The sequence below is a fragment of the Eupeodes corollae genome, chromosome 2 (genome assembly GCF_945859685.1).
Source record: "Eupeodes corollae chromosome 2, idEupCoro1.1, whole genome shotgun sequence".
NCBI classification, from domain to species: domain Eukaryota; kingdom Metazoa; phylum Arthropoda; class Insecta; order Diptera; family Syrphidae; genus Eupeodes; species Eupeodes corollae.
In genome coordinates, this window is record NC_079148.1 from 142340908 (window position 1) to 142364453 (window position 23546).

At 32.1% G+C, this 23546-nt stretch overlaps 1 protein-coding gene across 2 annotated transcripts in view; it reads left to right on the forward strand.

Moving 5' to 3' along the window:
* Window positions 1-23546, forward strand: part of LOC129944451 (breast cancer anti-estrogen resistance protein 1) — a 159453-nt gene that overhangs the window by 121931 nt on the left and 13976 nt on the right. For both annotated transcript variants that reach the window (XM_056053881.1, XM_056053882.1), the window contains exon 3: window positions 9237-9572. In XM_056053881.1, coding sequence (XP_055909856.1) covers window positions 9237-9572 — 336 coding nt within the window. The remainder of the gene's footprint in view (window positions 1-9236; window positions 9573-23546) is intronic.

Genomic DNA, 23546 nt, shown 5'->3' on the forward strand with positions numbered 1-23546 from the left:
ATTACGTACCCTTTATTTTTTATAACAGCTGTACATATTTTTTCTGAGCATCGAAGCTATAGAGTTATTAAAAACCGTTTTTGGAATGTAATTCCACTACCTCTGAATTCAAGCGAATAATTTACTTTTGTACTTAAAAATGTTGCTTTTATTCACAATTTCATACAGGTTCTCTATTGGTATAGGTCTGAGGATTGAGCTGGCTATGGTAAAACCTCAATCTTTTTTTCTGCAATCCACTTTGTGGCCAACTTCGACTTGTGTTTGGGATCATTGTAGTGTTAAAACGTCCATTTTCCAATGGGCATAAGGCAGCATGGTGTTAAAAAGGATGTCTACATAGTCTTCAGACTTTATTATGCTCTACACTTTTCTAATTTGACAGATTACTTGGCCAGAGAAGCCCAAGACCAAAATTGAACCACCTCCATGTTTGAACGTCCCTTTAGTGTATATTTGACTTATCCTCTCACCACTTGGCCTCCTGACATGTTGTTTTCCACCCGATCCGTGCATATTGAACTTTGATTTGTCAGAAAACAAGGCCGTTTCCCTTTTTTGGGGACTCCAATTGAGATGAGTTTTTTTTTTCAAAATAAATATCTTTTATAAATAAATATCTCTTTTGCTATCTGAAAACAACGCAATCTGGCCTGCAGTGCGCGGCGTCAATCTTTTGCCATGGGGTTTCTTCGGAATAAATTTGTTAATTTTCAATTATCTTTTGCTGTGGTGCTTCCATACCTTCCTCCTCTTTAATGGCATAACACCTTTCCACTTTTACTCATTCTGCAAATAGTTTATTTGTGAACGGAACATTTCTTTGAAATTTCTTTTTGTGATGCTACTTTTTTGAGATCACACAAAATTCTGGATTTTACATCCGATGAATATTTATTTCCCGCTTTAAAAAAAAAAAACCTTTTTTTAAATTTAAAAAGATTTATTTAAAAAAAACCGTCCCGCCAAAACCTAATTAAACAAAAATCGAACTACACGCATAAACTTACCAACCTCAAACTAAATCAAATTAACCGTTATAAAAGTGAGATGAAAAGACAATTGGCCACTAGTTGCAAATGTTTTGCACAGTACTGTATATAAGTACAATATATGTATGTTTTTTAATTAGAAATAGCGTAGATTTATTTTCTTAATATAGCTAAATGTTTATTCTGAAAGATATTCTGAACAAAACTCGCTTTCTTCCTCAGAATAATTATTATCTTCTTCTTCAGAGTCATCTAATCGAGATGGAATCGGATCCTCAGCTATAAGCATTTCAATTGCTTCTTCCGAAAGCTGCCCAATTGGCAAAATCACATTTTCAATTACTTCAATCAGAATCGGAATGGTTTTCAAACTTTTGTTTATATTATGTTTGTTGTGATCCATTGGAAGCCCATTTTGAAATGAGCTCTAAAGATTTCATTTCGTCCTCAGTTAAGGTTTGTCGAATATCCAAATACATCAGTAAGCTCTTGGTGGTGTGATCAAGCAAGCTTTCCAAAATTGAGGAACTGTAAGACACTCTGGGTCAGGATAGCTTTTTTAAGTGAATCTACTATGACTCGGAAACATTTTCTTTTCACTCGGCGAGATAAACCTGCCTCAACAAAAATTGAAAGCGCTTTAAGATTTTTTACAACTTTTGGCTCTTCCTGAAAATGAGTAATTTCATTCAGGACTTTTGCAGGTACTGCCTTACCAGATTCCCACAATTTTATTTGTATTGCAAAAGAAAGTTCTTCTGTTTGATGCGATCGACGAAGTTCTTCAGTTCATCTACATTTACTACGAGGGCAAAGACCATCAAAGGATTTAGAGGGCTGACCAGGTCTTGATTTATTAGGATTTTCAAAACTTCCTTATAGCCATGTTTCATTTTTTTTTTGTTGTAAAAATCTACTTTCAACTCTTACAGAATCAAGCCATCTGCTCATAAATTCAAATAGTTAAATAACCCTTCCAATAAACAGAAATACTTTTCATTATTTAAATTCATATTCAAACCGTAAACGCCATATTTTAATTTTAAATTCTTCGAGTTGACCCTCCTTGACAGGCTTTGTCTAACAAATATTTTTCTAAATAATCTAATTTAGCTTTAAATCCACTTTCAGATCATGTTTTAAGACTATTAAGCCGGATGATCCTTCAAATATATCAAAATTTACGTATTTTAAGATAAACCTCAAAAATGGATAAAACATGACTTTTTCTAACACAAATAACAACTAAGGTTGCAAATTGTAGCACTTAATTTTTGTTGCAACTGTAGCTTTATGATTCACTTTACCATTTTACACAAACAACTCAACGGAATTTAACGGAAAGTAATAACAAAACGATTAAGAAAGAAAGAACAAAAAACAGAAAAATAATTGTATATGCACTTTTTTAACTAAATCACAAAAACTATTGGAACTCAATTTTTTAACAAAAACCAGAATGAATATATTAGAACACACCCGCATCTGTATTATTCATCTTAAAAATGATATCAACAGTTGCAAAATGTTGAATAAATAATGAATTGAAATTGCAACTTTTTTTGATGGTGCAAAAACAAATATGTTCTCTGTTTCACTGACTTTGAGCTTGGGCTGTGGCTAAATTAGTTGGAGTAAAAAAAATATACAGTTTCTAAATCTGCGGACATTTTTCTTTCGTCTGGTTGAAACTTTACTTCTAAGCTTCGCAATTTTAAAAATCAACGTTTGTGTCGCTTTTGCTTGCTTTTACTCCATAGTGCGATATATCGATTTAAAAAGAAAAATAGTAAAGGTTTTTTGAGTAATTTAATGACATTTATGGTTTTAAAGACAAACATTTCACAGGTACATTTTTAAATCTTTAAACTTGGGTTCTATTTTCAAACAGACTTTTTGGATACAAGAACAAATTCGGGAGACCAGTATTCCTATTTCATCAATAAAAAAAAACAGACATTTGAACTTCGAGTTTGACATTTCCGTTTTATCAACATGAACACAAATCAATTCCTTTAAAGTTGAATAATTATAATTTCCTAGAAAATATATAACAAACTCAATCAAGGTTGATTCAGTGTATCAATAAAAATTTTTAATAAAGTCAATCAAAAAAATCAATGTTGCTCCAAATTATTGATGACTCAAAATCGATCATGGCTGTATTTATCAATTTACATTTAAAGTTTGTTAAAAATCCTATATTTTTTAAGACCATAGACATAATTGAGAGCGTCTACATAAATGAGTTTCTGCATTCCATGTAAAAAAACATATTTTAATTATTAAAAAATACCCTAATCCGTCAAATCAAAACTACAGTAAAAAAAAACATGAGTCTATAAGGTATTTCAACAACCTTCCAAATCAGAGATCTGAAAGCACCTACCATAAACTGTGTGTTTTTGTATAGATGTATACATATTTAACCCCGATACTGTGCAAATTGTAAAAAAAAATAAAACCTAACATAAAATCATAACAAAAGAAAGAAATCGTATCATTTAAAGTGTATCATAATTTGCGGGTATTTATTTCATATCAGAAAGAAAAATCAAATTTCAAAACTTATCCAGAGCAGTATACAATTTCACGATCATTGATTGTGTGTCCAACAATAAAAATACTAAAATTCACTCATTCAAACAAACGACGAACGAAACCACATTAATTATAGTCCCATTGTTAAGTACGCCATTATAATTTGTGCTGCCGCTGACATTTTGTCAAACGGAAGTCAACATGAAAAGAGTTACTCTATGTCAATAAAATGCCGACATGCAGAGTTATTATATTGTTGTTTATACTTTTTTCACCTCCAAAAACCCCCCTTTTCAAAACTATGTACAAACAACAATATGTTGACTACGCGCATAAATAAGTAACAACAAAAATAATATTCTTTTGTACTTTGCTCCAATAAACAGACAAAACGATCGTTTTTTAAAAGTTTAAAGTTAAAACTGGGCGGGCAACAATAAACTCACCAACTGACAGGGAGTTCATTGCGCACGATTGCAAACTGTGCTACCGACCTAGCGACAGACGCACCAACGACGACGCGGTCAACATAGATTAATGGTGTACAATTCAGTCTATTGTCACTTTAAAAAAAATACCCCACTGTAGCCGTATTTATGGGTTCATGGACTTGATCTTATAACAAATGGTTCTGTCTCCAAGAAAGAAAAAAAGCAATTTTCATCAATTGAGAGCGCGAATTTGTTCTTCAATGAAAAATAACCTAACTAGTTAACTATGGAAACGTAGTCTAGGGGAGGTGTAGGAACTGTGGGGGACTGATGTGCATAACAATTGTACTATGACGTGCGAATTGATTAATTGATCAGGAGACATGCGATTTTGCAAAAGCCATATTCACCGTACCACACCGAACGCACCGGAATGTCAGTCTTTATGAGAATTGAAAGAGAATCTAGTCTACTTTTCGTTTGAATTATTTTTCGCCTCAAGTCCAGTTGACTTAAGGTTAATTGCCTTGATTGAAAGTTTCCAAGTAATTTTAATTAGCTCCTATAACAACGGCAAGGCACCGTGAGTTGGCCGACAACATTTATTTTAAACAAAAACTAGATCGAAGTGAATTGAATTAATTTGTTTACGATATTTGTTTTCATTTTTTTAAATGAATAGCTTTTTAAATACAAAAATATGTGTGCTAATAATAATGTTCGAACGCAATATGGTTTTCATTAAAAAAAATAATTGAAAAGTGTGTACTAGAACACAGACCTATTATATGAAGTGTCGGGGTTAAATGGAATTTGGAGCAAGAAGAAAATAGTTCTTAATTGAAAAGTGATTTACTTAGAATGTGCTCTAAATTTTGTCCATGGTATGGAAATAGGCAGGATTTTTACCAAATTATAAATTTCAATTGATGAATAAGACCATGATCGATTTTGAATCATCAATAATTTGCAGTAACATTGATTTTTTGATGGACTTTAATGAAGGTTAAGTTTATTATATTTTCTAGGAAATTCTAATTATTGTACTTTAAATTTTTGGTTTGCGTTTTGTTCGGTTAATGAAACGAAAATATCAAACTTGAAGCATAAAATACTGTTGTTTTAAATATGAAAGAAATAAGAAAAAATACCGAAATGACAACTTGGTCACACGAACATGCCTCTGTATCCAAGGAGTCTATTTAGAATTAGTACCTATATTTAAAAATCTAAAAATATATGAAAATTTAACAAGCTTTTTTGTAAATTAGCTCTTACTTGAGCTGTTAAATAACTTCGCAAATTAAAAGAATTTAAAATCAAGCGAAAATATGCGGATTAAAGAAAACGCGTGTTCAATGTGCGGAACTATCGTGTGACGTGTGGAATGGTTTTATTTTTCTTTTCATTTCATTTTCTTTTTCTTTTCCTTTTTCTTCTTAATTTTAAATTTTAAATAAAATATGGCCGCTGGGCGGGAAGTTTGAAATTTATACCAATACAGTTTACAATTCATACAATTCAGTTCACAATAGTGCAATTCTGTTTAACTGATATAAATGTATTTTACTTTTAAGTTAAATTCAATATTTAAGATTTAAAATTCATTTTATAACGTTTGCATTCAAAAATTTAAATTCCATTAATTTCCATAAAAATCGTTAGTTTACTAATTTTATTTTTGAAATCGTTTTCTATTTCGATTTCTGAGAACATTTTAAAAAAATAACGGGTACTTTTCTGAAGTTCTGAAGTAATACAAACATATAGTTAAGTACACATACATTTAGAGAATATTTGCGAAAAATGTATTGGACCGTTTTTGAACATAATTAAACTTTTTCACGAAACCAAATTTAAAGAAACTGCTGTTATTTTTTAAATGATTTAAAGTAACACCTAACTTATATCTGCCGAAAAACTTAATTTTCAAGTTCCTTTGTGTCGTAATTAAAAAGATCTACAAAATAAAACAAAAAATAGGCCGGAATGCGACCCACACTGACAACTTCCCATTCCGTCTGTCGATGTGTCTTGCTTTAAAGTTTGTCTATGTAGGTACTCGTATCAATTTTTACCAAATTTCCGTACTATTTTTTGTAGATTTTATTTTTTATGAAAAAACGAACTGTTGTTTTTATATAACAATTACTGAATATCGAAAACAATATTTTCTGTAAAATAAAATAAGTTTGAAGCCAATATTTTTAATTTTTGAAAAGCTTTTTGAGTCGAAAGTAAATTTTTACCAAGTTTTAGTATTATTTTTTTAGAGTTTTATTTTTTTTGTAAAAAAACTGTCAATTCGATTTTTTTCCAAATTGTATCGAATATTAAAAACAATATTTCTTATGAGATAAAATTAGTTTGAAGCCAATATTTCAAGTTTTTGAAAAGATATTTTAGTCGAAAATCAATTTTTATTAACTTTTGTTTAATTTTTTTTAGGTTTTTATTTTTTTTGTACAAAAACTATCAATACGATGTTTTTCAAATTTTTACTGAATGTTGACAATTATTTGAGTGGAAAATCAATGTTTACCAACTTTTAGTAATTTTTGTTTAAGATTTTATTTTTTGTAAAAAAACTGTCAATTCGATATTTCTCAACATTTTTCAGAATATTGAAAACAATAATTCTTATAAGATAAAATAAGTTTGAAGCCTAAATTTCAAGTTTTTGAAAAGATATTTGAGTCGAAAATCAATTTTTATTAACATTTGTTTAATTTTTTTTTTGGTTTTTAATTTTTTGTACAAAAACTGTCAATTCGATTTTTTTCAAAATTATACTGAATGTTAACACCAATATTTTTTAAAAGATAAAAGTAGTTTAAAGCCAATATCTCAAAGTTTTGAAAAGAAATTTGAGTCGAAAATCATTTTTTACCAACTTTTGTTAATTTTTTTTCGGTTTTTAAATTTTTTGTAAAAATAACTGTGTATTTGATTTTTTTTAAATTTTACTGAATGTTGACAACAATGTTTTTTGAAAGATAAAAGTAAATTGCACAAAATTGTTTTTCAGATGAAATCATATTTTAGTCGTAAAATTTTGGAGGTGACAACATTTTTTTTTCAGTTTTTTTTTGATTTAATTAAAAAACCGTTAAGTGGATTTTTTTTCAAAAAATATATTTCTTTGATACTTTTTATTTCAAACTGCTATGGTAAGAAAACCACCCACGCAATTTTTTTGAGAGCCCCTTCTGCATCTTTCTGCCTTATTATCTGTATAAAAAAAATTATTTGAAATCGATATCTCTTCTGGTTCTTGAGCTATGGACGACGAAAAAACGTCGCGAACGTACGGACGTACGAACTTACGTACACACGCACGCACAGAAATCGTTCTAAAAATCTTTTATTTCGACTCTAGGAACCTTGAAACGTAGAGAAATGTCAAAATTTTAAATTTGACAAATCGGACCCATTACAATAACTTCCTATAAGAAGTTAACAAGTATAAGTACACTCATTCTAATCTTTGTTTTATCTGTCCTTCGCGCAGTACCCGTGGCATGATGGTTAGTGCGTTAGACTGAACGGTCCGAAAGGTTGAAGTTATTAAAATTCTCTTGCAGCGTGATTTCGACAAGATTCAGCGATATTGCGACGACTGGAAACTGTGAAAATAAATGTCCAGAAGTCGAAGACAATTCTGTTCCGGATTCCCTTGGCCAGGGTAACTAGGGATACGTGCAAGAATTGGCTTAAGATGGTCATCGTTGATCTTCACAGGCAGCGAATAGTGAGCAAAAGTGTAGTGAAGTACCTCGGTATCTGGTAAAATCAATATTTATATTTCGACAGAGATATAAATGCTGCTCGGACCAGGGCCAGAGGAGCCTTCGCTCTGACGATACGGCTGTTTTAAAGCGGTCGGCTTGACCCCATAGTGAAAGTAATTTGCTACATGGCCCTCATACGGCCGATGATCGTTTATGGTTGTCCTGTGTAGTTCAACGTTGCCCCTTCCCAGATGGAGAAGTTTCGGGTGTTCTAGCGACAGTGTTTAAGATGCTGTACCGGCTTATATCGGACAGCGGAATATTCTTACGGGCGTTACTATTCCAACGAGGTCCTATACAACGGGGATCGAATCAACAGCATTGACAATTTCGTTAAAAAAAAACTGGTTGGAGGTCACATTGCAAGAGCTATGTCCTCCACCAACAATTTAATTTTGGGGGCGTTTTATCCGAATGACGACTATTTAGAAAGTACACGATTGAGCGGCTTCATTCCACCAGAGGCATTCCTCTTTTTAGACAGATGCGGTCTGATACAGGATAGATTGGCAGGTTCGCTAATTCCCCAAGAGTAGCCGTTCGGATTCGGCTTGAAACTGTAGGTCCCCTCCACCCCTACGAGAGTTGTAAGTCACTATTCCATGCGGTTCTCAATGGACTATTGCGCCACCCAATCTATTTATTTATCTGTCATTCGCGTAATTATAAAACTGACATTATTCTACACAAAATATGTGGCCACTGTTGTTTAATGTTTCGCTCTGATGTGTCAGAAAATAGATTTCTGAGAAAAAATTTCATACAATTCTGTTAAGGTACTTGAAAATACTAAACCATATCCAAGTTCATGTACGAGACTTACGAATTCGATTGAAGTGATAAGGGTTAACCTTTTTAAGTCATTAATATAATTCGTGAATAAAGTCCTTTAATTCTTGTTTCCTCCTTCAAAAATTTGGAAATATCGGATGAAATTTGTTGACCTCAGGAATTAAGTTTCGATAAACATTTGACTTTGATTAAATTATAATAAACTTGGGAGTTAAAGTAAGAAAGACAACGATATTCCACATTCTTGATGTGTGGCTAAAACACATATCACTGTACTTGAAAGTACGTTAGAAATTCAGCTCAAGGGTATACTGATGAACATTCAAAGTGAGCGTAATACAGCAGAATTTTTCAAGGAGGGAATGCAACTGGCTAATTTGACAGAACATTGAAAGGACCGATTCTTCTGACGCTTTAACTCTTCTAAACTTTAAAAACTGTTATTAAAATAAGTAGACATTCAAGGCAGTTTAAACAATCTTATAAGTACAATTTCTCAACAGACCTCCTTTTACATTTAACACGAAAGAAATAGAAATATTTTCAATTACACACCAATAACATACCTTAAGTCTTTTAAATGCAAAAAGTCTCCCATTTATCTGATCTCACTCTCATATTTTCTTCTATAATATTTAATATAATAATATATGTATGTATGCATGATTTTAATGTATCTTTTATTACAGGGCATCTGTCCAGGAAACCGTTTACGTATAATCAACTCATATGACTCTGGTTGCTTCTCACCATCGCCAGCATCGTCACCGTGTCCATCATTGGGCGCATCAACAGCGACACTCAACAGTTCGATATCATCGTCGGAAATCTATGAGAACTCTTCAATCATAAGCGGCTGTACCCAGAACCAATTATCATCATTGCACCACCATCATCAACAACAGCAACAGCAGCATCAACAGCAACAACAACAATTCCAACAACAACATCAACATAACATTCAGCATCAACTCCATCAGAAGAGTCAAAGCAAAAGAAGGTCGTGGCATACAACGCCACATAAGGTAATTACCTCAACTTCTCTATACTGTCTATATTTAGATGGAAATACCAACTAAAGGGTGTTTTTTTAGAACTTTGAAATGGAATAAAACAAACCTGATAAAATTTACTTATTTGAAAGGTAGTCCTCTGCTATTATAGTATTTTGAAAATCTTTTCTAAAGTCTTGAAAGAATCCAATCTAAAAGTCTAATTTTTGACCTTTGGCAGTGGCAAATCAAATCAAAACTAAATTTTTTGACAGCTGTCAAAATGGCGACCAGTTGAAATAGTGTTGCCAATTTAAAGTTCTATAAATCTACAAAAAAACACCCATTACTATAAACTATGCATGCATATCGCTTGCTCTCTTGTATCTTCCCCCCCCCCCCATTTAACTTCATCAGCCGCGTACAGCCAGAGAATTATATCTTCCAGGCATGCAAAACAAAGCACATTCATTAAATTGCAAAAAAATATATAATATTATACTTATCCGTGTATAAAGCAGGAAAAGGAGTTAATTAATTTTTAGAAAATACAAGTTATAATAACCGACTCGGCGTCGTCTTCGGCGTCATCGCGTCATTCTTTACAGCGTGATGATACTAAACCTTAGGTAATAAAATAAAATTTATTTTTAAACTCTGACAAAGCTTTAAGATCGTCAACATCATCATTACCATCACTTTATTTTGCTTGCTGCATGCAGCATGAACTTGCGATGGCTGTGAGCACTGAGCTCATACCTTCCAACTATCTATACTTAAATTTAAAAGTTGATGAACTTATCATAGGATTTTGTTCGTGTTTTCTTAAGAAAAGCAAAGTTAAGTTAAAATAAAATTAAGTGAATTAAGACACTGTCATGCTGATGATGGACATAAAAGTCTGGTTGGGGATTGTTAATTACTTTGTTGTCGAACTTATTTGTTTATATACATTTACTTGCTCTTGTTGCCAGTCCAAATTTCATATATTGTATAGCTACCTAACTTACCGCCTCCCGTGATGCCTCAGGCAATAATTGGGCTTTAATGGATAAAATTAAAGTACCGAGTACCGACTATATGTACAGTGAAAGAGAAATTTTTAACTCAATCAAGATTATTAAGTTGATTTTTTCTGCTTGTCTGCAACGTAATTATTTTTAAAGCTGTTTAAAAAATAAAGTTTGTTTATTTTATTAACAAATTTGTGTTAATTTAAGCTGGTTACGAAGAAAAACAAAATTAAATGGATTTATTTCAAAATCTTTCTCAGGTTTTTATTTGTGAAAAGTTTATTCAGTCATAAAGCACTTTTCTTTCGAAACAGGTTGTAACTTTCTAATTACATTTTTAATAAGTTTCATCATCTCCCTAAAGTAGAAAAAGAATCTTTAACTTTGAACCACTCCAAACAAAGCAAATTTTGCACAACAAATCCATCCCTGAAAACATTATTCGCACACAGGAATGGTTGAGAGTTGTAAGTCACTAGGTCCTAGTTCTCAACGGACAGTTGCGCCACCTAGTTTATTTAAATTTAAACTACGATTAAGGTCGTTTTTATCAATTGAACTTCTAACAATTTGTAAATTACAGATAACAACTGTGAAATTGACTCACGAGCCATTCTGCTCGTTCATGAATGACCAGCTTTAAGGACAGAGTACACAAGCTGTCAAATGAAATTAAAAAGGTTGTCAACGAAAATTTTAAATGTTTATTCTGTCTGATTCGGATTTGACAGAACAAAAATATTCAAATTTGACATGTGGTGGACTATTAAATCAAAATGGTATTTTTAAATCTAATAAAAACAAGTAAGAACTTGACAGTAGTGAGTACACCTATGGCACCACCCTTAATATGTGTGCGGTATCAGTCTTTTAAAACTATGCAATTTCTTACGATTGCAATCATTTATGACATTTAATTGAAGATTGCATTTTTTTAATTCACCAGTCAAATAATTAGAAAAAATGTTAGGGACTCCAAGATTTTGAATCCATGAAATCCAGAAACCAAAAAAATACCCACAGTTCCAATAACCCAAAAACCAGAACACCTAGAATCCCAAAAATTCATAATCCTTAAAACTCAGAATACTCAAAATCCAGAATCTCAAAAACCTAAAACCCCACAAATAAAATATTAATAATTTTTTAAGTAAAAAATCTCAACTTTTCTAGACTGTTTGATTCAAAAATGAGCTTTCTAATGAATACACAAATTAAGTATTCTAAATTTAAGCACATTTTTCATTTCATTTCTCGTAATTCTGTGTTTTCGGGATTCTGGGCTTTCGAGATTTTGAGTTTTCTAGATTCTGGACTTTCAAAATGCTGTTTTTTTTTGCGATTTTGCGATTTTGCGTTTTTAAGATGTTGACTCACTTCAGAACATGATTGCAATTTGTTTTAATTAATCAAAAAAAAGGACGAATTCAATAAAGGATCAAAAAGTCATTACATTCAAAAATGGTTGCATTCTTTAACAATCCTGTTGGTGTTTTAGAAGAATAAAATAAAACAGAGGTTAGCAAGAGATGAGCTGTTCTTGATGGCTGAAACACAAACACGCCTCACCTTCGGCTTCGCTTGACGTTTACGAGTTCAGCCATAGGAATTCAATGCATGCTATCACAATTAAGCTTCCACCTTAAGTTTTATTGACAATCGTAAGGAAATAACGTAATGTTACGTAGTGTGACTCCAAACGGAAGCCCTAGTTCAAATTTGCTGCACATCTACTTTGTCTGAAAGCTCAACAGGTGTAAAAAGTCAACAAACAAAAAACATTTGCTTTTGGAGGGATTCCCTTTCGTTATAATAGGTCGTGTAAGCTACTTCCGCAATAAATTTAATGTTTTCGATTTTAAAACTCATACTTTTTCATTTTGTGAAAAAATAACAGCTGCTTATGACAGAAGTTTTAAATAATTAGAAACAGCTTGAAAAGTTTACCATGAGTCAAGAACAGGTTTCGTGTTTTAAAGGTTGTTTCGTGAGGATTTTTGTAAAGAATCAAATTTACCGAAATCTGGATATTTTCAGATCACATATATATGTATTCAATAAAAATAATAAACCTAATGTAATTTTGAGTGCAGAACACTTCTAAGTCCCGATTGCCTCTTCCGAATTCACTATAATCTATAAAAACTTTATTCGTTCAGACCTCGGTTATAACCTTCAAATGCCAATAGGGGCCTTAATGTCACTTTTGAGTATTGTGGATACAATTTCCGAAAGAAAATTTTGTATCTCTTGAACATCGTCTTAATGTTTTACGTCTATCACTATTTAACCCTCGTTTGTTTAGCTTTAAGACCAATTCTAGAGGTATTGTTAAATGCAGAGAATCGTTTTTCAGCCGGACATCACGAATGTTATTGGCTCTACCCAATTCAGTATTTCTGACTTACTGCAAAACGCTGACATTCAAAACCAATGAACATGGAAATCTTCTTTAAGCCCTATCCTTCTTTCCTATTTGTTTGGGTTGTGTTTAACATTATAAGGGTATTCATAACCTCTAAATCTTATTTAAACTTTTTTGTTTCATAAAAAAGATTTAATTACGAAACAATTTTAGTATTTCAATAATTCCCATTTATTTTTAGCAGAAACCTACATCCAAAATATGAATTTCTGAACGTAATTCAATAGTGGATGTTCTCATATTTTGACTTTTCTTTCACTTGGCTTTATTTCTCTTTGCCGATAGCGACGAATTGAATACCCTTTTCTCCATATTTTCCTCAGCCACGATCTTTCACACAAAAACAAAACAAAAGTAATGTAATTTTGAGGTTATGTTGCGCGCAAACAATTTTTTCGTTGCAGTGTGGATGGTATGTGGAACGCAAATAGAGTTTGACAGTTCATAGCAACCACACTACTATTTGTTACTACCAAACAGTTTTAACAAAATGTTCTTGTTTTAGACAACAAAATGCAACATTCGTATCAATTGGTTTCTTATAATTTAAATGTGTTTTTGTTTGAAATTGACTTTTTGAAATGTGTAAAATCAGGTTTTTTCGCTATTCCTTGTTGGCTCTTATGTGCAATGCCCTTAAGAGAAATCTATGTAAAGAACTATTCACATGAGCACGACCAACGATTAAAAGAATATTCGTCGATTTTGACATTTCTTCCACATGAGAGTTTTTAATTCGTCGAAAATGAAGTTTGACTTTGACCACCGAAACCAAAACAAGAATAATTTTTTTAGGTTAAGTACGAGTGTGGATAATGTGGAACGTGAATAAAGTTTGACAGTTCGGATCAACTAAAATTTCTTTCGCGACGAATGAATTTGTTTTCTTGAATTTATTAATGTATAATATTGAAAAGTTAAAGTATACATTATAAATCAAATAGAAACTATATTGCTATCGTTTTCTTAAGAATTTGTGTGGAAAAATGTCTTCAAACGTATATAAACTCAAATTTTGTAATTCATTCATCGTTTGTTGCTCATGTGAATGCTGCTTAAGACTTCAGAATTATCACGACCAGTTTAATTCATAAAATTCAAATATTTCAATTAAATAACTTTGTTTGACGTTTCAAAATGCAAATACAAACTTTAAGAACTTTGAACTTTCTCTCACATAAAATCTTCATTAAATTATAAAACTATCCTCCCACCATCCACTCCCTTAGCATCAGCCTCTACTCAAATGGAAAAATATTCTTAAATTTATTTCATGTATCTCCATTTCCAAGTTAACTATGTCATTATTTTTGTATCAAGCACACAAAATAAAATATGCGCATTATGAACGCCCCCTTAACTTTGCCATTTTATGCTTGTCTATCCGAAATGAATGTACCCCCAAAAAAGTTCTGTTCCCTTAACAATTCATGATGCCAGGATTTGTATACAATGTAAAAAATTTTGGGTCACGAAAATTCCTACATAAACGATAGTAAAAATATAAATCAAATTCCAACTGAAGATAATATTCTTTGTCCATTCAACTCTCAATACAATTTTTGTTCTAAAATGTCAAAAAGCTGATTCAAAGATGGAGACATTTTCCATTTTCAAATTAATCTTGTGACTTTAAAAAGCTTCATGTCATATTAAATTGTCAAACGACAGAGAGATGAATTAATTAGATGACAGACACAGAGAAAGAGAGAGATAGGGAGAAATTTTATATTCCAAGGAGCAACTTGTAAATTAACACTTGACTGAACCCTTTTAGTTTTTGTTTTTCCCTCCCTTTCTGTTTAACTGGTTTCTGTATCGTTTAAATGATGATGATGATCGTCATCCTCATCATCATACCCCATGAATAAGGATATCCCTCTGTCAATCACTGATGGACGAACGATGCGATACGATGCAGGGAAGTTATATGTATCTCTTCGTCTCCGTCCGGTTTGACAGTTGCAGTCACTTGCCATTGCAGAAACGTCATTATACCAATATGTATGTCTTTCAGTCCAAATACGTCAACACGCACTGATGTCTTAAAAAAGATGGACACAGATGAGAAGAAATACTTTCTTGTTTGAAAAGACGTTTGATATACGAATATGAAGACGGAACAGAGAGACACAAAACAAGTGAATTCTTGAGAACACACAAAATAATTTTAGGCTTTCAATTTCAAGGACTTACCAAATTGTGTACAATGCCCTTTTTTATCTTCTCACTCCACCATAGAGTTCATTAGCTCTATCTGATCTGATCTGATGACGATGATGATGGTTTGGTCGATATTACCCCCCTAACACACCAACCACTCTAACCAACAGTCAAGTCTCTCGGTTCCATATTTGGCCAACTTGCCAAACAAACGCAAAGAGATATTTTATACTGAAAACAAGGAATGGAACGTTTTTGATAGCTTGATGCTGTTTATATGTGGAATGCTTCCATATAAACTCGACTCGTCTCGTTGCGTTGCTGCTTGGTCTTATAGTATAAGTAACTTTTGGCTTGAACGTATAAATATCTTATAAGAGTGCTTAAAGTTGTATCTCCTTATGCGTGCGGTGGCTCATATGGCAAACTTGTGTTTTCTTGCCCTTTTCGTTTCAATATGATGATGATGATGGAGACACTGGGGCTGGCCATTTTCTAAACGGGGAAGGATGAAAGAAGGTAACAAATTGCAAGCATCGAATAAGATCACGAACTGTTCGAGTACCAAACGTCCATACAGTCTCTGGAATCTTTTAAGCTACTTGTACTGGTATTAGTCCGGTGTGGTTTGGTGGAACTTCATCTTCTGCGTCCGTCCTACTAAAAAAAGAGAAAGATGTGCCAAACCGATATGGAATGATATTTTAAAAATGCAGATTACTTGCTCCCTGGCTCTGGCGTATTTGGTTTGTGGAATTTTCTTCACGCTTCTTCATCGGTTGTCTTTTTTTGATATTTTATTATGTGTTTCACCAGACCGTCATCATCATCAGAGACCAAGACCAAAGTGCGATGGACGGACTGGTGGTGGTATAACTTTTGTTAATATTGTTTTACAAGTAATTAAATGTATTAATCGATAAAATTTTGTTTCGAACAATTTACTTTACTTTACTCGTAAATCGAAGAGCGGTATAATTGCATAATTGTGTTAAAATATTTTGTAATTGCTGATTGTTAATGGGTTTTACGACCGACGCAACACATTGAAAGTGTCGGGAAGGTAGTTCGTATGGGAAATGTTAACGAGGGTTAATTTTGTTCTCAGTCGATATTTTATATCCTGTTGAGTATTTTCGTGGATGTGATGGTATTTTGAGTTAAACATCACAAAGCGAAGTTTTGTTTTGGAAAAAAGAGGATAATTGACATGGCTTGGTTCCTAGAAGGACCAAAAATTGTATTCCAAGAAATGTTTAATTTTAACCTCTCACAATTTCTTCAATCTTCTTATAGCCATCTTTGACCATTTTCAATGTCTCTATCGAGTTAAGGAAAATAAAATTATTTCACTTGATATTTGAAAAACATTTGATAAAATTTTAACTTAGCCAAGCCATTTATCAAAAATGGATGGTTTTGGTAGTGATGAATCCCTTATTCGTGGCATAAGAAACTTCCTATCTAATCATTCAGTACATTTTGTTTGAGATTCACAAAATAAATGCTGGTATTTTTCAGGGTTCCGTTCTGTCCTCGCCTCTTTTTATATTCATAAACGTCACTTGTCTGTAACTTCTTTTCTATTAAACTATTTCAGTGATGGCAGTTCTTTCAGCTTTTTAAATTTGTTTCTGAATTTACTAGCTAGTACTTCGGATGGAAAACTTACAACCACAATGCCTCTATTCAAGAGCATTTCGGAAATTAATCGACTTTTGGTCGATATCGATGTGTGTGTATCGCACGGATCATATCTTATGGAATGATCACATATTTGACATTGTCAAAAATGCTGCCAAGTGTTTAGGATTTCTCCGACAAAGATGAAAGAACTTTCAAAATTTTAATATGTTACTCACATATTTGGGAACGTGTTCCCTAAAATAAGTTTAAGTCTTTTAGATAGAATCAAACAAAAAATGACTAAAAGCGTTATGTCAAAACATCCATTCAATCCGCTCTCCTTCTCAAAACAATTCAGCCTTAGAATTCGCACTCTCAGGAATGTTCATGAGTTCAATTTGGGTCGTACGTGTTAGGTATAGAGATTATTTTTCAACCGCACTTCAAGAATGTGGAATGCCTAACTCTAATGATTTCAAGGACTTTAAGACCAATTTGCATCGGTATCTTCTCTTAAGTGCTTATCCTTCCCTATTTTCCTAACGCTCGCACTGTGTTTGATGCTTAAACATATTGAAGGCAGTCATAACCCCTTAAGTGTGTGCAAATTATAAATAAAAGAATAAGGCCCCTGGATCTGGATTCTTACATATAAATATTACTTCTAATCTTTTTTTGGCTGCATGAGATGCTTCGGTGATTGTTGTCTATGATTTGACAGTTAAGAATGTCAAACTGTGTTGGCATTTTTGTTTAGTAATGTTTAGCAATGCAAACCACGGGTCAGTCGGGATTTTGACAGGCTCCTTACTAACTTTACTTTATCTTGTGTTATAAAACGCGACCTAAGAATTTGTAAAGCTTCAAACCTCGGGCGTTAAGAAGAAAGCTTTATTTATTTGATTTATTTATTTATTTGTATGAATTAAACAATAGAAGAAAATACCCTCCTGCCAAATACAGATTCTTATATAAAAAGCAATATTGCGATGACCTGTTTGACAGCTGTCAAAGCCCGAAAAAATAGAAAATTGATCTCAGTGCTGTCGAAAAGTATTGTTCGTTTCTTATACCCTTTTGGAAAAATTCATTTGGTCAGTATAATTTGTCTAATAACTTTTAAATTACCGTTTTTACCCATTTAAATAACCTACTTAGTCTAAATGCATTGTGTCAACATTTGTCTACTCATTTAAAAACTGTTACCGCATTCAATTTACACCTGATAGGCCCTTTTGTTTTGGGAAACAATTACAAAATTCTCTGAAATTTTAAAATATTGAATATCACCCTAACATTTTTGCAGGTAGACAAAAACTCTCTGTGGTTCAAGGTCTGATTTTGCATTTCATATCATTTTTTTCAACAAAAAGGTATTTTGCCAAAAAAAAAATACCAACTTAAATGACACAAACAGGGCACTTTATAAATAATGTTGCATGCATCCTTTTTGCGTGACATTTTCGTATATTTATTTCTTGTCAAAAATAACACAAAAGAAAGAAAGAAAAGAAGAAATTTATTCGAAAAAACTGGCTACTTTTTCGGAATACTATCTTTTTACATAAATATGTACAATACCTATGCATAAAGAGTTTCCGAAGTATTCAGGGCCAAATAACAAAAAAAAAGAACTTAACACAAAAGGATAAAGAAATTGAAAACGACAACAAGAAAATGTAAAAGGAAATTATATATACAATCATCATAAAAGAATTTAACAAATTCGCTTTCTTTCGGAACTAAAAAGGAACGAACTGTCAGATATTTTTACCTGGTAGAGTCTTCAACTGCCAAAGTAAAATTGAACCCACAGAAAGATTTATATACCTTTAAGGAAATGTTGTCGGTAATAAGGTTCTGTGATAAGGATGAGTTGATTTTAATTGCGTCTACAAAAAGAAGGCTTATTCAAGCAAAAGGAAACAAATTTAATTATCTACCTGAAGAAAAATTATAACAATTCCAATTAGCTTTGTTAGTTTGTAGTCTAGAGTATTTTTCACTTCCCTTCATGAACTTTGATCTTAAGAAATAGAGTTCTTTCTCTAGTTTTACTTTTCTTTGACATCCCAACTGCTTAACAACTTGAGATTTAAGGAAGGAAAAGTTACCATTTTCTTAATTGTCTTAGAGAAATTATTTCAGAAATAATTCACAATTCATAAAAATGACGTCTGACAATATTTCTTTTGAAGCAATAAATTCCAAAATGGCGGCTGTGTAGTAGTTTTTGCTATGACGTTTCTTTTAGGGTCCACGGCCGGACCAACAGCTCCTGACAACTTCTAAAGGAAATGTATTTTTAAAAATTGATTCAAACTTTAAATCCAACTGTTTGAAAATTGTCTGAGTTATGAATCCGGCTAACTTACAAAACGCAGTATTAAGATAAACACGTTTGAAGTTTCGAGCTGTAGAAAATCAGGAATAATTTTACTATGACGTTTCTTACTGGGCTAACAGCTCTTGAACACTTCTAAAGGTTCAAGATGTACGTTGAAACTTTAAATCCAATTTTTTTTGAAAATTGTCTGAGTTATGAATCCGGCTAACTTACAAAACGCGGTACTAAGGTAAACACTTTTGAAGTTTTGAGTTGTAGAAAATCAGGAATAATTTTACAATACTATTTAAGTACAAAACCGAGTTCTCAGAGGCTTTTCTCCAACTGAATACTTTAGGACAACGTTAAAAAAAAAGAACGATTATTCATAGATTCCAGGTTGGCCAAACCCCTCAAAGTACTATAAATGTAGATGTATGAAGTTAAATTAATGATGCACCTTAAGTTATGATCCATAAGTCATGATAACTTTTGACTTCCGTATTTAATTTTTAATCCTCGTCAAATGTCAGTTTTTATCATATCAACAAAAGTAGATGTAAACATAAATACAGAAACACGTCAAAGTCAAACCTTTAAACCTTTAAGGTGAATGTATATAAAGCAGGAAAACAACTTCCATCAATATATGAGATCATCCAGTTCAAGGATTGGCTTTGGCTTTGGATTCGATTGCGTGACCGATATTGATGCCAAATCAAACGAAACAGAAAAACCCATCAGACAATGAGAAAGAGAGGTGTAAGACAATTTCAAAACCGTCACCGGAAGTTGCATTTATATTCCAATATATACCTTTTCTTATATTTCCAAGTAGTACCTAAAATATAATTGGTTTTGATGTGTCATCCCTCTGTAGAATGTTTGCCTTTCAATCAAATCGATTGTGGTAGAGATAAAAGTCGCCGGTAGCAGGGTTACGTGTAGCATATCAAGAATCTTTTAAGGTAGCATTTTTCCATGTACCTTCCTTAAAGAATTGGTTCTTTTGTGGTGTTTTGTTTTCTTATCCCAAGGATAAAAATCTTATAAAATGTTTGAATAAACAACATCACGTGAAGAGTATAATCATCATCATCATGATTGTATGTTAAATAATTTTCATTCGCCCTAAAACATCCTTTTTAATGCAATTGAAGATACTTATATTTATGCATATACCATGACGACACGACTCAAATAACAACAACAAAATAACAACTTAAATGTAATCCTACTTAAAAATCAAGCAACGTCTTATGTTTTTTCAAAAAAAAAATTAAATCGGTGATTTTCAAAACAAAATTCTTGAAATTTTTGGAAGACAATCAAAAAAAGAGGAAGCAACAAAATTCCAGTTGACCTTTAAGCACGAAACAAAAAATTAATTGGCGACGTGCCAATTTTTAGAAAAAGAATAAAAATGCAAGATGCATGCATATAAAACTGACAGCTCAGAGAGGCTGTTTGTGGATTTTTTTGCATCAAAACTGAACGCATGCTGACACAAGATTTTTGATCATAAAATGGAACGATAACTGACAAGTGGTATATTTATATATGGGTATTGAAACATTTTCTAAAAGGACTTTGTTAAGTTTTTATCTTTTTAAGTTAAGTGTCAAAATCCTTGAAATCAAATAAACAGGGTGATGAAAAAGTTCAAGTGTTTTATTTAAGGTTCTTTTGAATATTTTCTGCCTTAATCCTAAAGACATTTAGCCTTCAGGGCTTCAAATATATGTCCTTATTTTATTATTGACGGATTATTTACTTTTATTCACGGCCGAATAAGTTGGGAAAATATCTTTTATAAATGGATTAAGCCCACAATCCCCTGCACTTAATTTGACAGATATAACAGAGAAGAGCAATCGGAGAAATATTCTCCGATTTATTTACTACTACAGATCTGAACTGTCAATTTTTTTCAGAATTTGACACCTGTCTCCTTCATACCACACGAAACAAAAGTGAAGTCAGCTGAGCTCAGATTTTTGCTTTAATAGCCGCTTTTCTTTTTTACCTCAGAATAGAGCTGTGAACAGAGTCCGAGCATATCGAGAAAGCTCTAAACATCCTCTGAACAAAGCGTATTCTGAGCGTTCAGAATTATTTTTGAAAAACACCTAAACACTTAAGCTGTCACTATTTGACATTCCAATTCGGTCTGCTCAGTTATTTTATTCTGAGCTCATAGAGCACGCTCTGAACAAACTCAGAACACGATCAGAACGAAAAAAGAAACACAAATTTGAAGCTGTGAACGTTCAGAGGTAAAAACACAATTTTTTGACAGTTCAGACTCTGCTCTGAACTAAAAACTATTAAAGCACTATTCACATAAGCACGACCAACGAATGAACGAATATTCTTCGATTTTGACGTTTCTTTTACATGAGAGTTTTTAATTCGTCGCGAATGAAGTTTGACTTTGACAATTGTTTTTTTTTATCATTATTGGCGCATATTCATAGATTTATAAATAAATTTAAACGTAAGTTTAGAGCTAAACCTGTGGTTTAACTATAAACAAAGTAAAAGTAGTTACTATCACGGCCAAATGTCATATTTGATTTTTTTTTTTGTGAATTGAAAAGCTGAAAAGTTACCCATATCAAATAAATTGTACGTAAACTTGTAATGCATATCGGAAAATGATACTCATTTGAATTTTATTATCAATCACCTTTCTGTACCTTTTTATCCATATTTTTTTAAGGAGCCACAGCCGAACACCATTTACTACCGAAGCCAAAACAAGAATGATTTCTTTAGGTTAAGTACGCTCGATTATTTTATTCGTTGCGAGTGTGGATAATGTGGAACGCGAATAAAGTTTGACAGTTCGTATCAATACAATGTATAATGTATACAATATTTTCGCGACGAATAAATTTGTTTTCTTAAATTTATTAATATAATAATCAATCAAATCAAATCAGTTAGAAACTATATTGCTATCGCTTTGTTAAGAATTTGTGTGAAAATATGTCTTGGAACGTATATAAACTCACATTTTGTTATTCATTCGTTGTTCGTTGGTCGTGCTCATGTGAATACTGCTTAACTCGGTCATTGTTTTCAGCACTAACTCTGATTGAAAAAAGAAAAACTATTTCTGTGCTTTGATATGTCTGAGCAAAAAAGAGGAAAACTCATCTTTTTTGACAGCTCAGATTTTTGCTCTGTGCTAAACAAAAAAATACACCCATAACAACAATCAGCTGTCAAAAATTCCTATTGGACGTTAATTTATAAATAAATGTAATGTTAAGTAAATTTCAAGAGCGTTTCAATAATTAGAACACAAGTGGATAATATTAATCTTCAAATGAACACCAACTGTCGAACGGAAGTTTTTATAACCAGGGCGTTTTTTATAATTGAAATTTTTTACATTTCTCAAATATTCAAGGTTTTTAAAATCTAAAATCCATGGTTTTACAGCAAATAAAAAAAAAAAAAGATTTTGGTTGACCCCAAATGTCTCACGAACTAATTACTCTGCCGAATTTCATTGAATCTTTTAAAATTTGTCTCTTTAAAAACGTTAAAGATATCCTAAAACTGAGTTTTAAGGGCAATGATTTTGCAAAACATAAATCTCAGTTAGAAGTCTTCATTTTAATCTAATCTTATTCAAAAAATATCAATTGTCTCATGTTTTTAGTTGTTTTTTTGAGATAGTGTAGAGATCAATCTGGCAATGCTTTTTTCGGAATTGGTCTTTATTACAGCTGTCACTTGACTTATGCTCAGTTTGGTTTGTCATTTCATAATAAATAGAGTTGCTTACGGACTTACGTTTTGCAAATAGTTCCAACTTATTACAAAATAATGGTTCAATTGGCACGACGCTTAGAAATAGTCAATTTATGACTTGAAAACTTTATATGAGTTTCCCTGTGGCGTGGCATTCAAGATCGTCTGATTTGACACTGCTTTTTGTGGGGTTTTGTGAAGTCTCTTATCTACGCAGATAAGCCCGAGACGATTAAAGCCTTGCAAGAGAATATTCGGCGCGTTGTTGCTGACGAACCCAATTGCTTCAAAAAGTGGTTGAAAATTTGGCATCTCCACTTGAATTCATTTGAGGCAGCCATTCATTAAATTAGACGTGTTTTATTTTTTAAACCATGTGTTTAAGAAACACTCTTTATTTGAAAAACTTCATGTAGCATTTTTAAGACAATGGATTTGTTACAAAAATAGTACGTAATTACATTTAAACCGTTTTTTTTATGTTTAAAACCATTTTAGCATTTTAAGAAAAGTTTATAGAAATCAGTTGAAATCTGATAACTTGGGACGAAATTTTTTAAAAATTTTGTATCAGTATATTAAAAATTCTAAGCTTATAAAAATGTATATACATCAACTTTTTAATATAAGGTTAAAAACATTACAAGTACCAAAGCTTTGCATTTCCTTGACATGTTCAAAAAATTGTC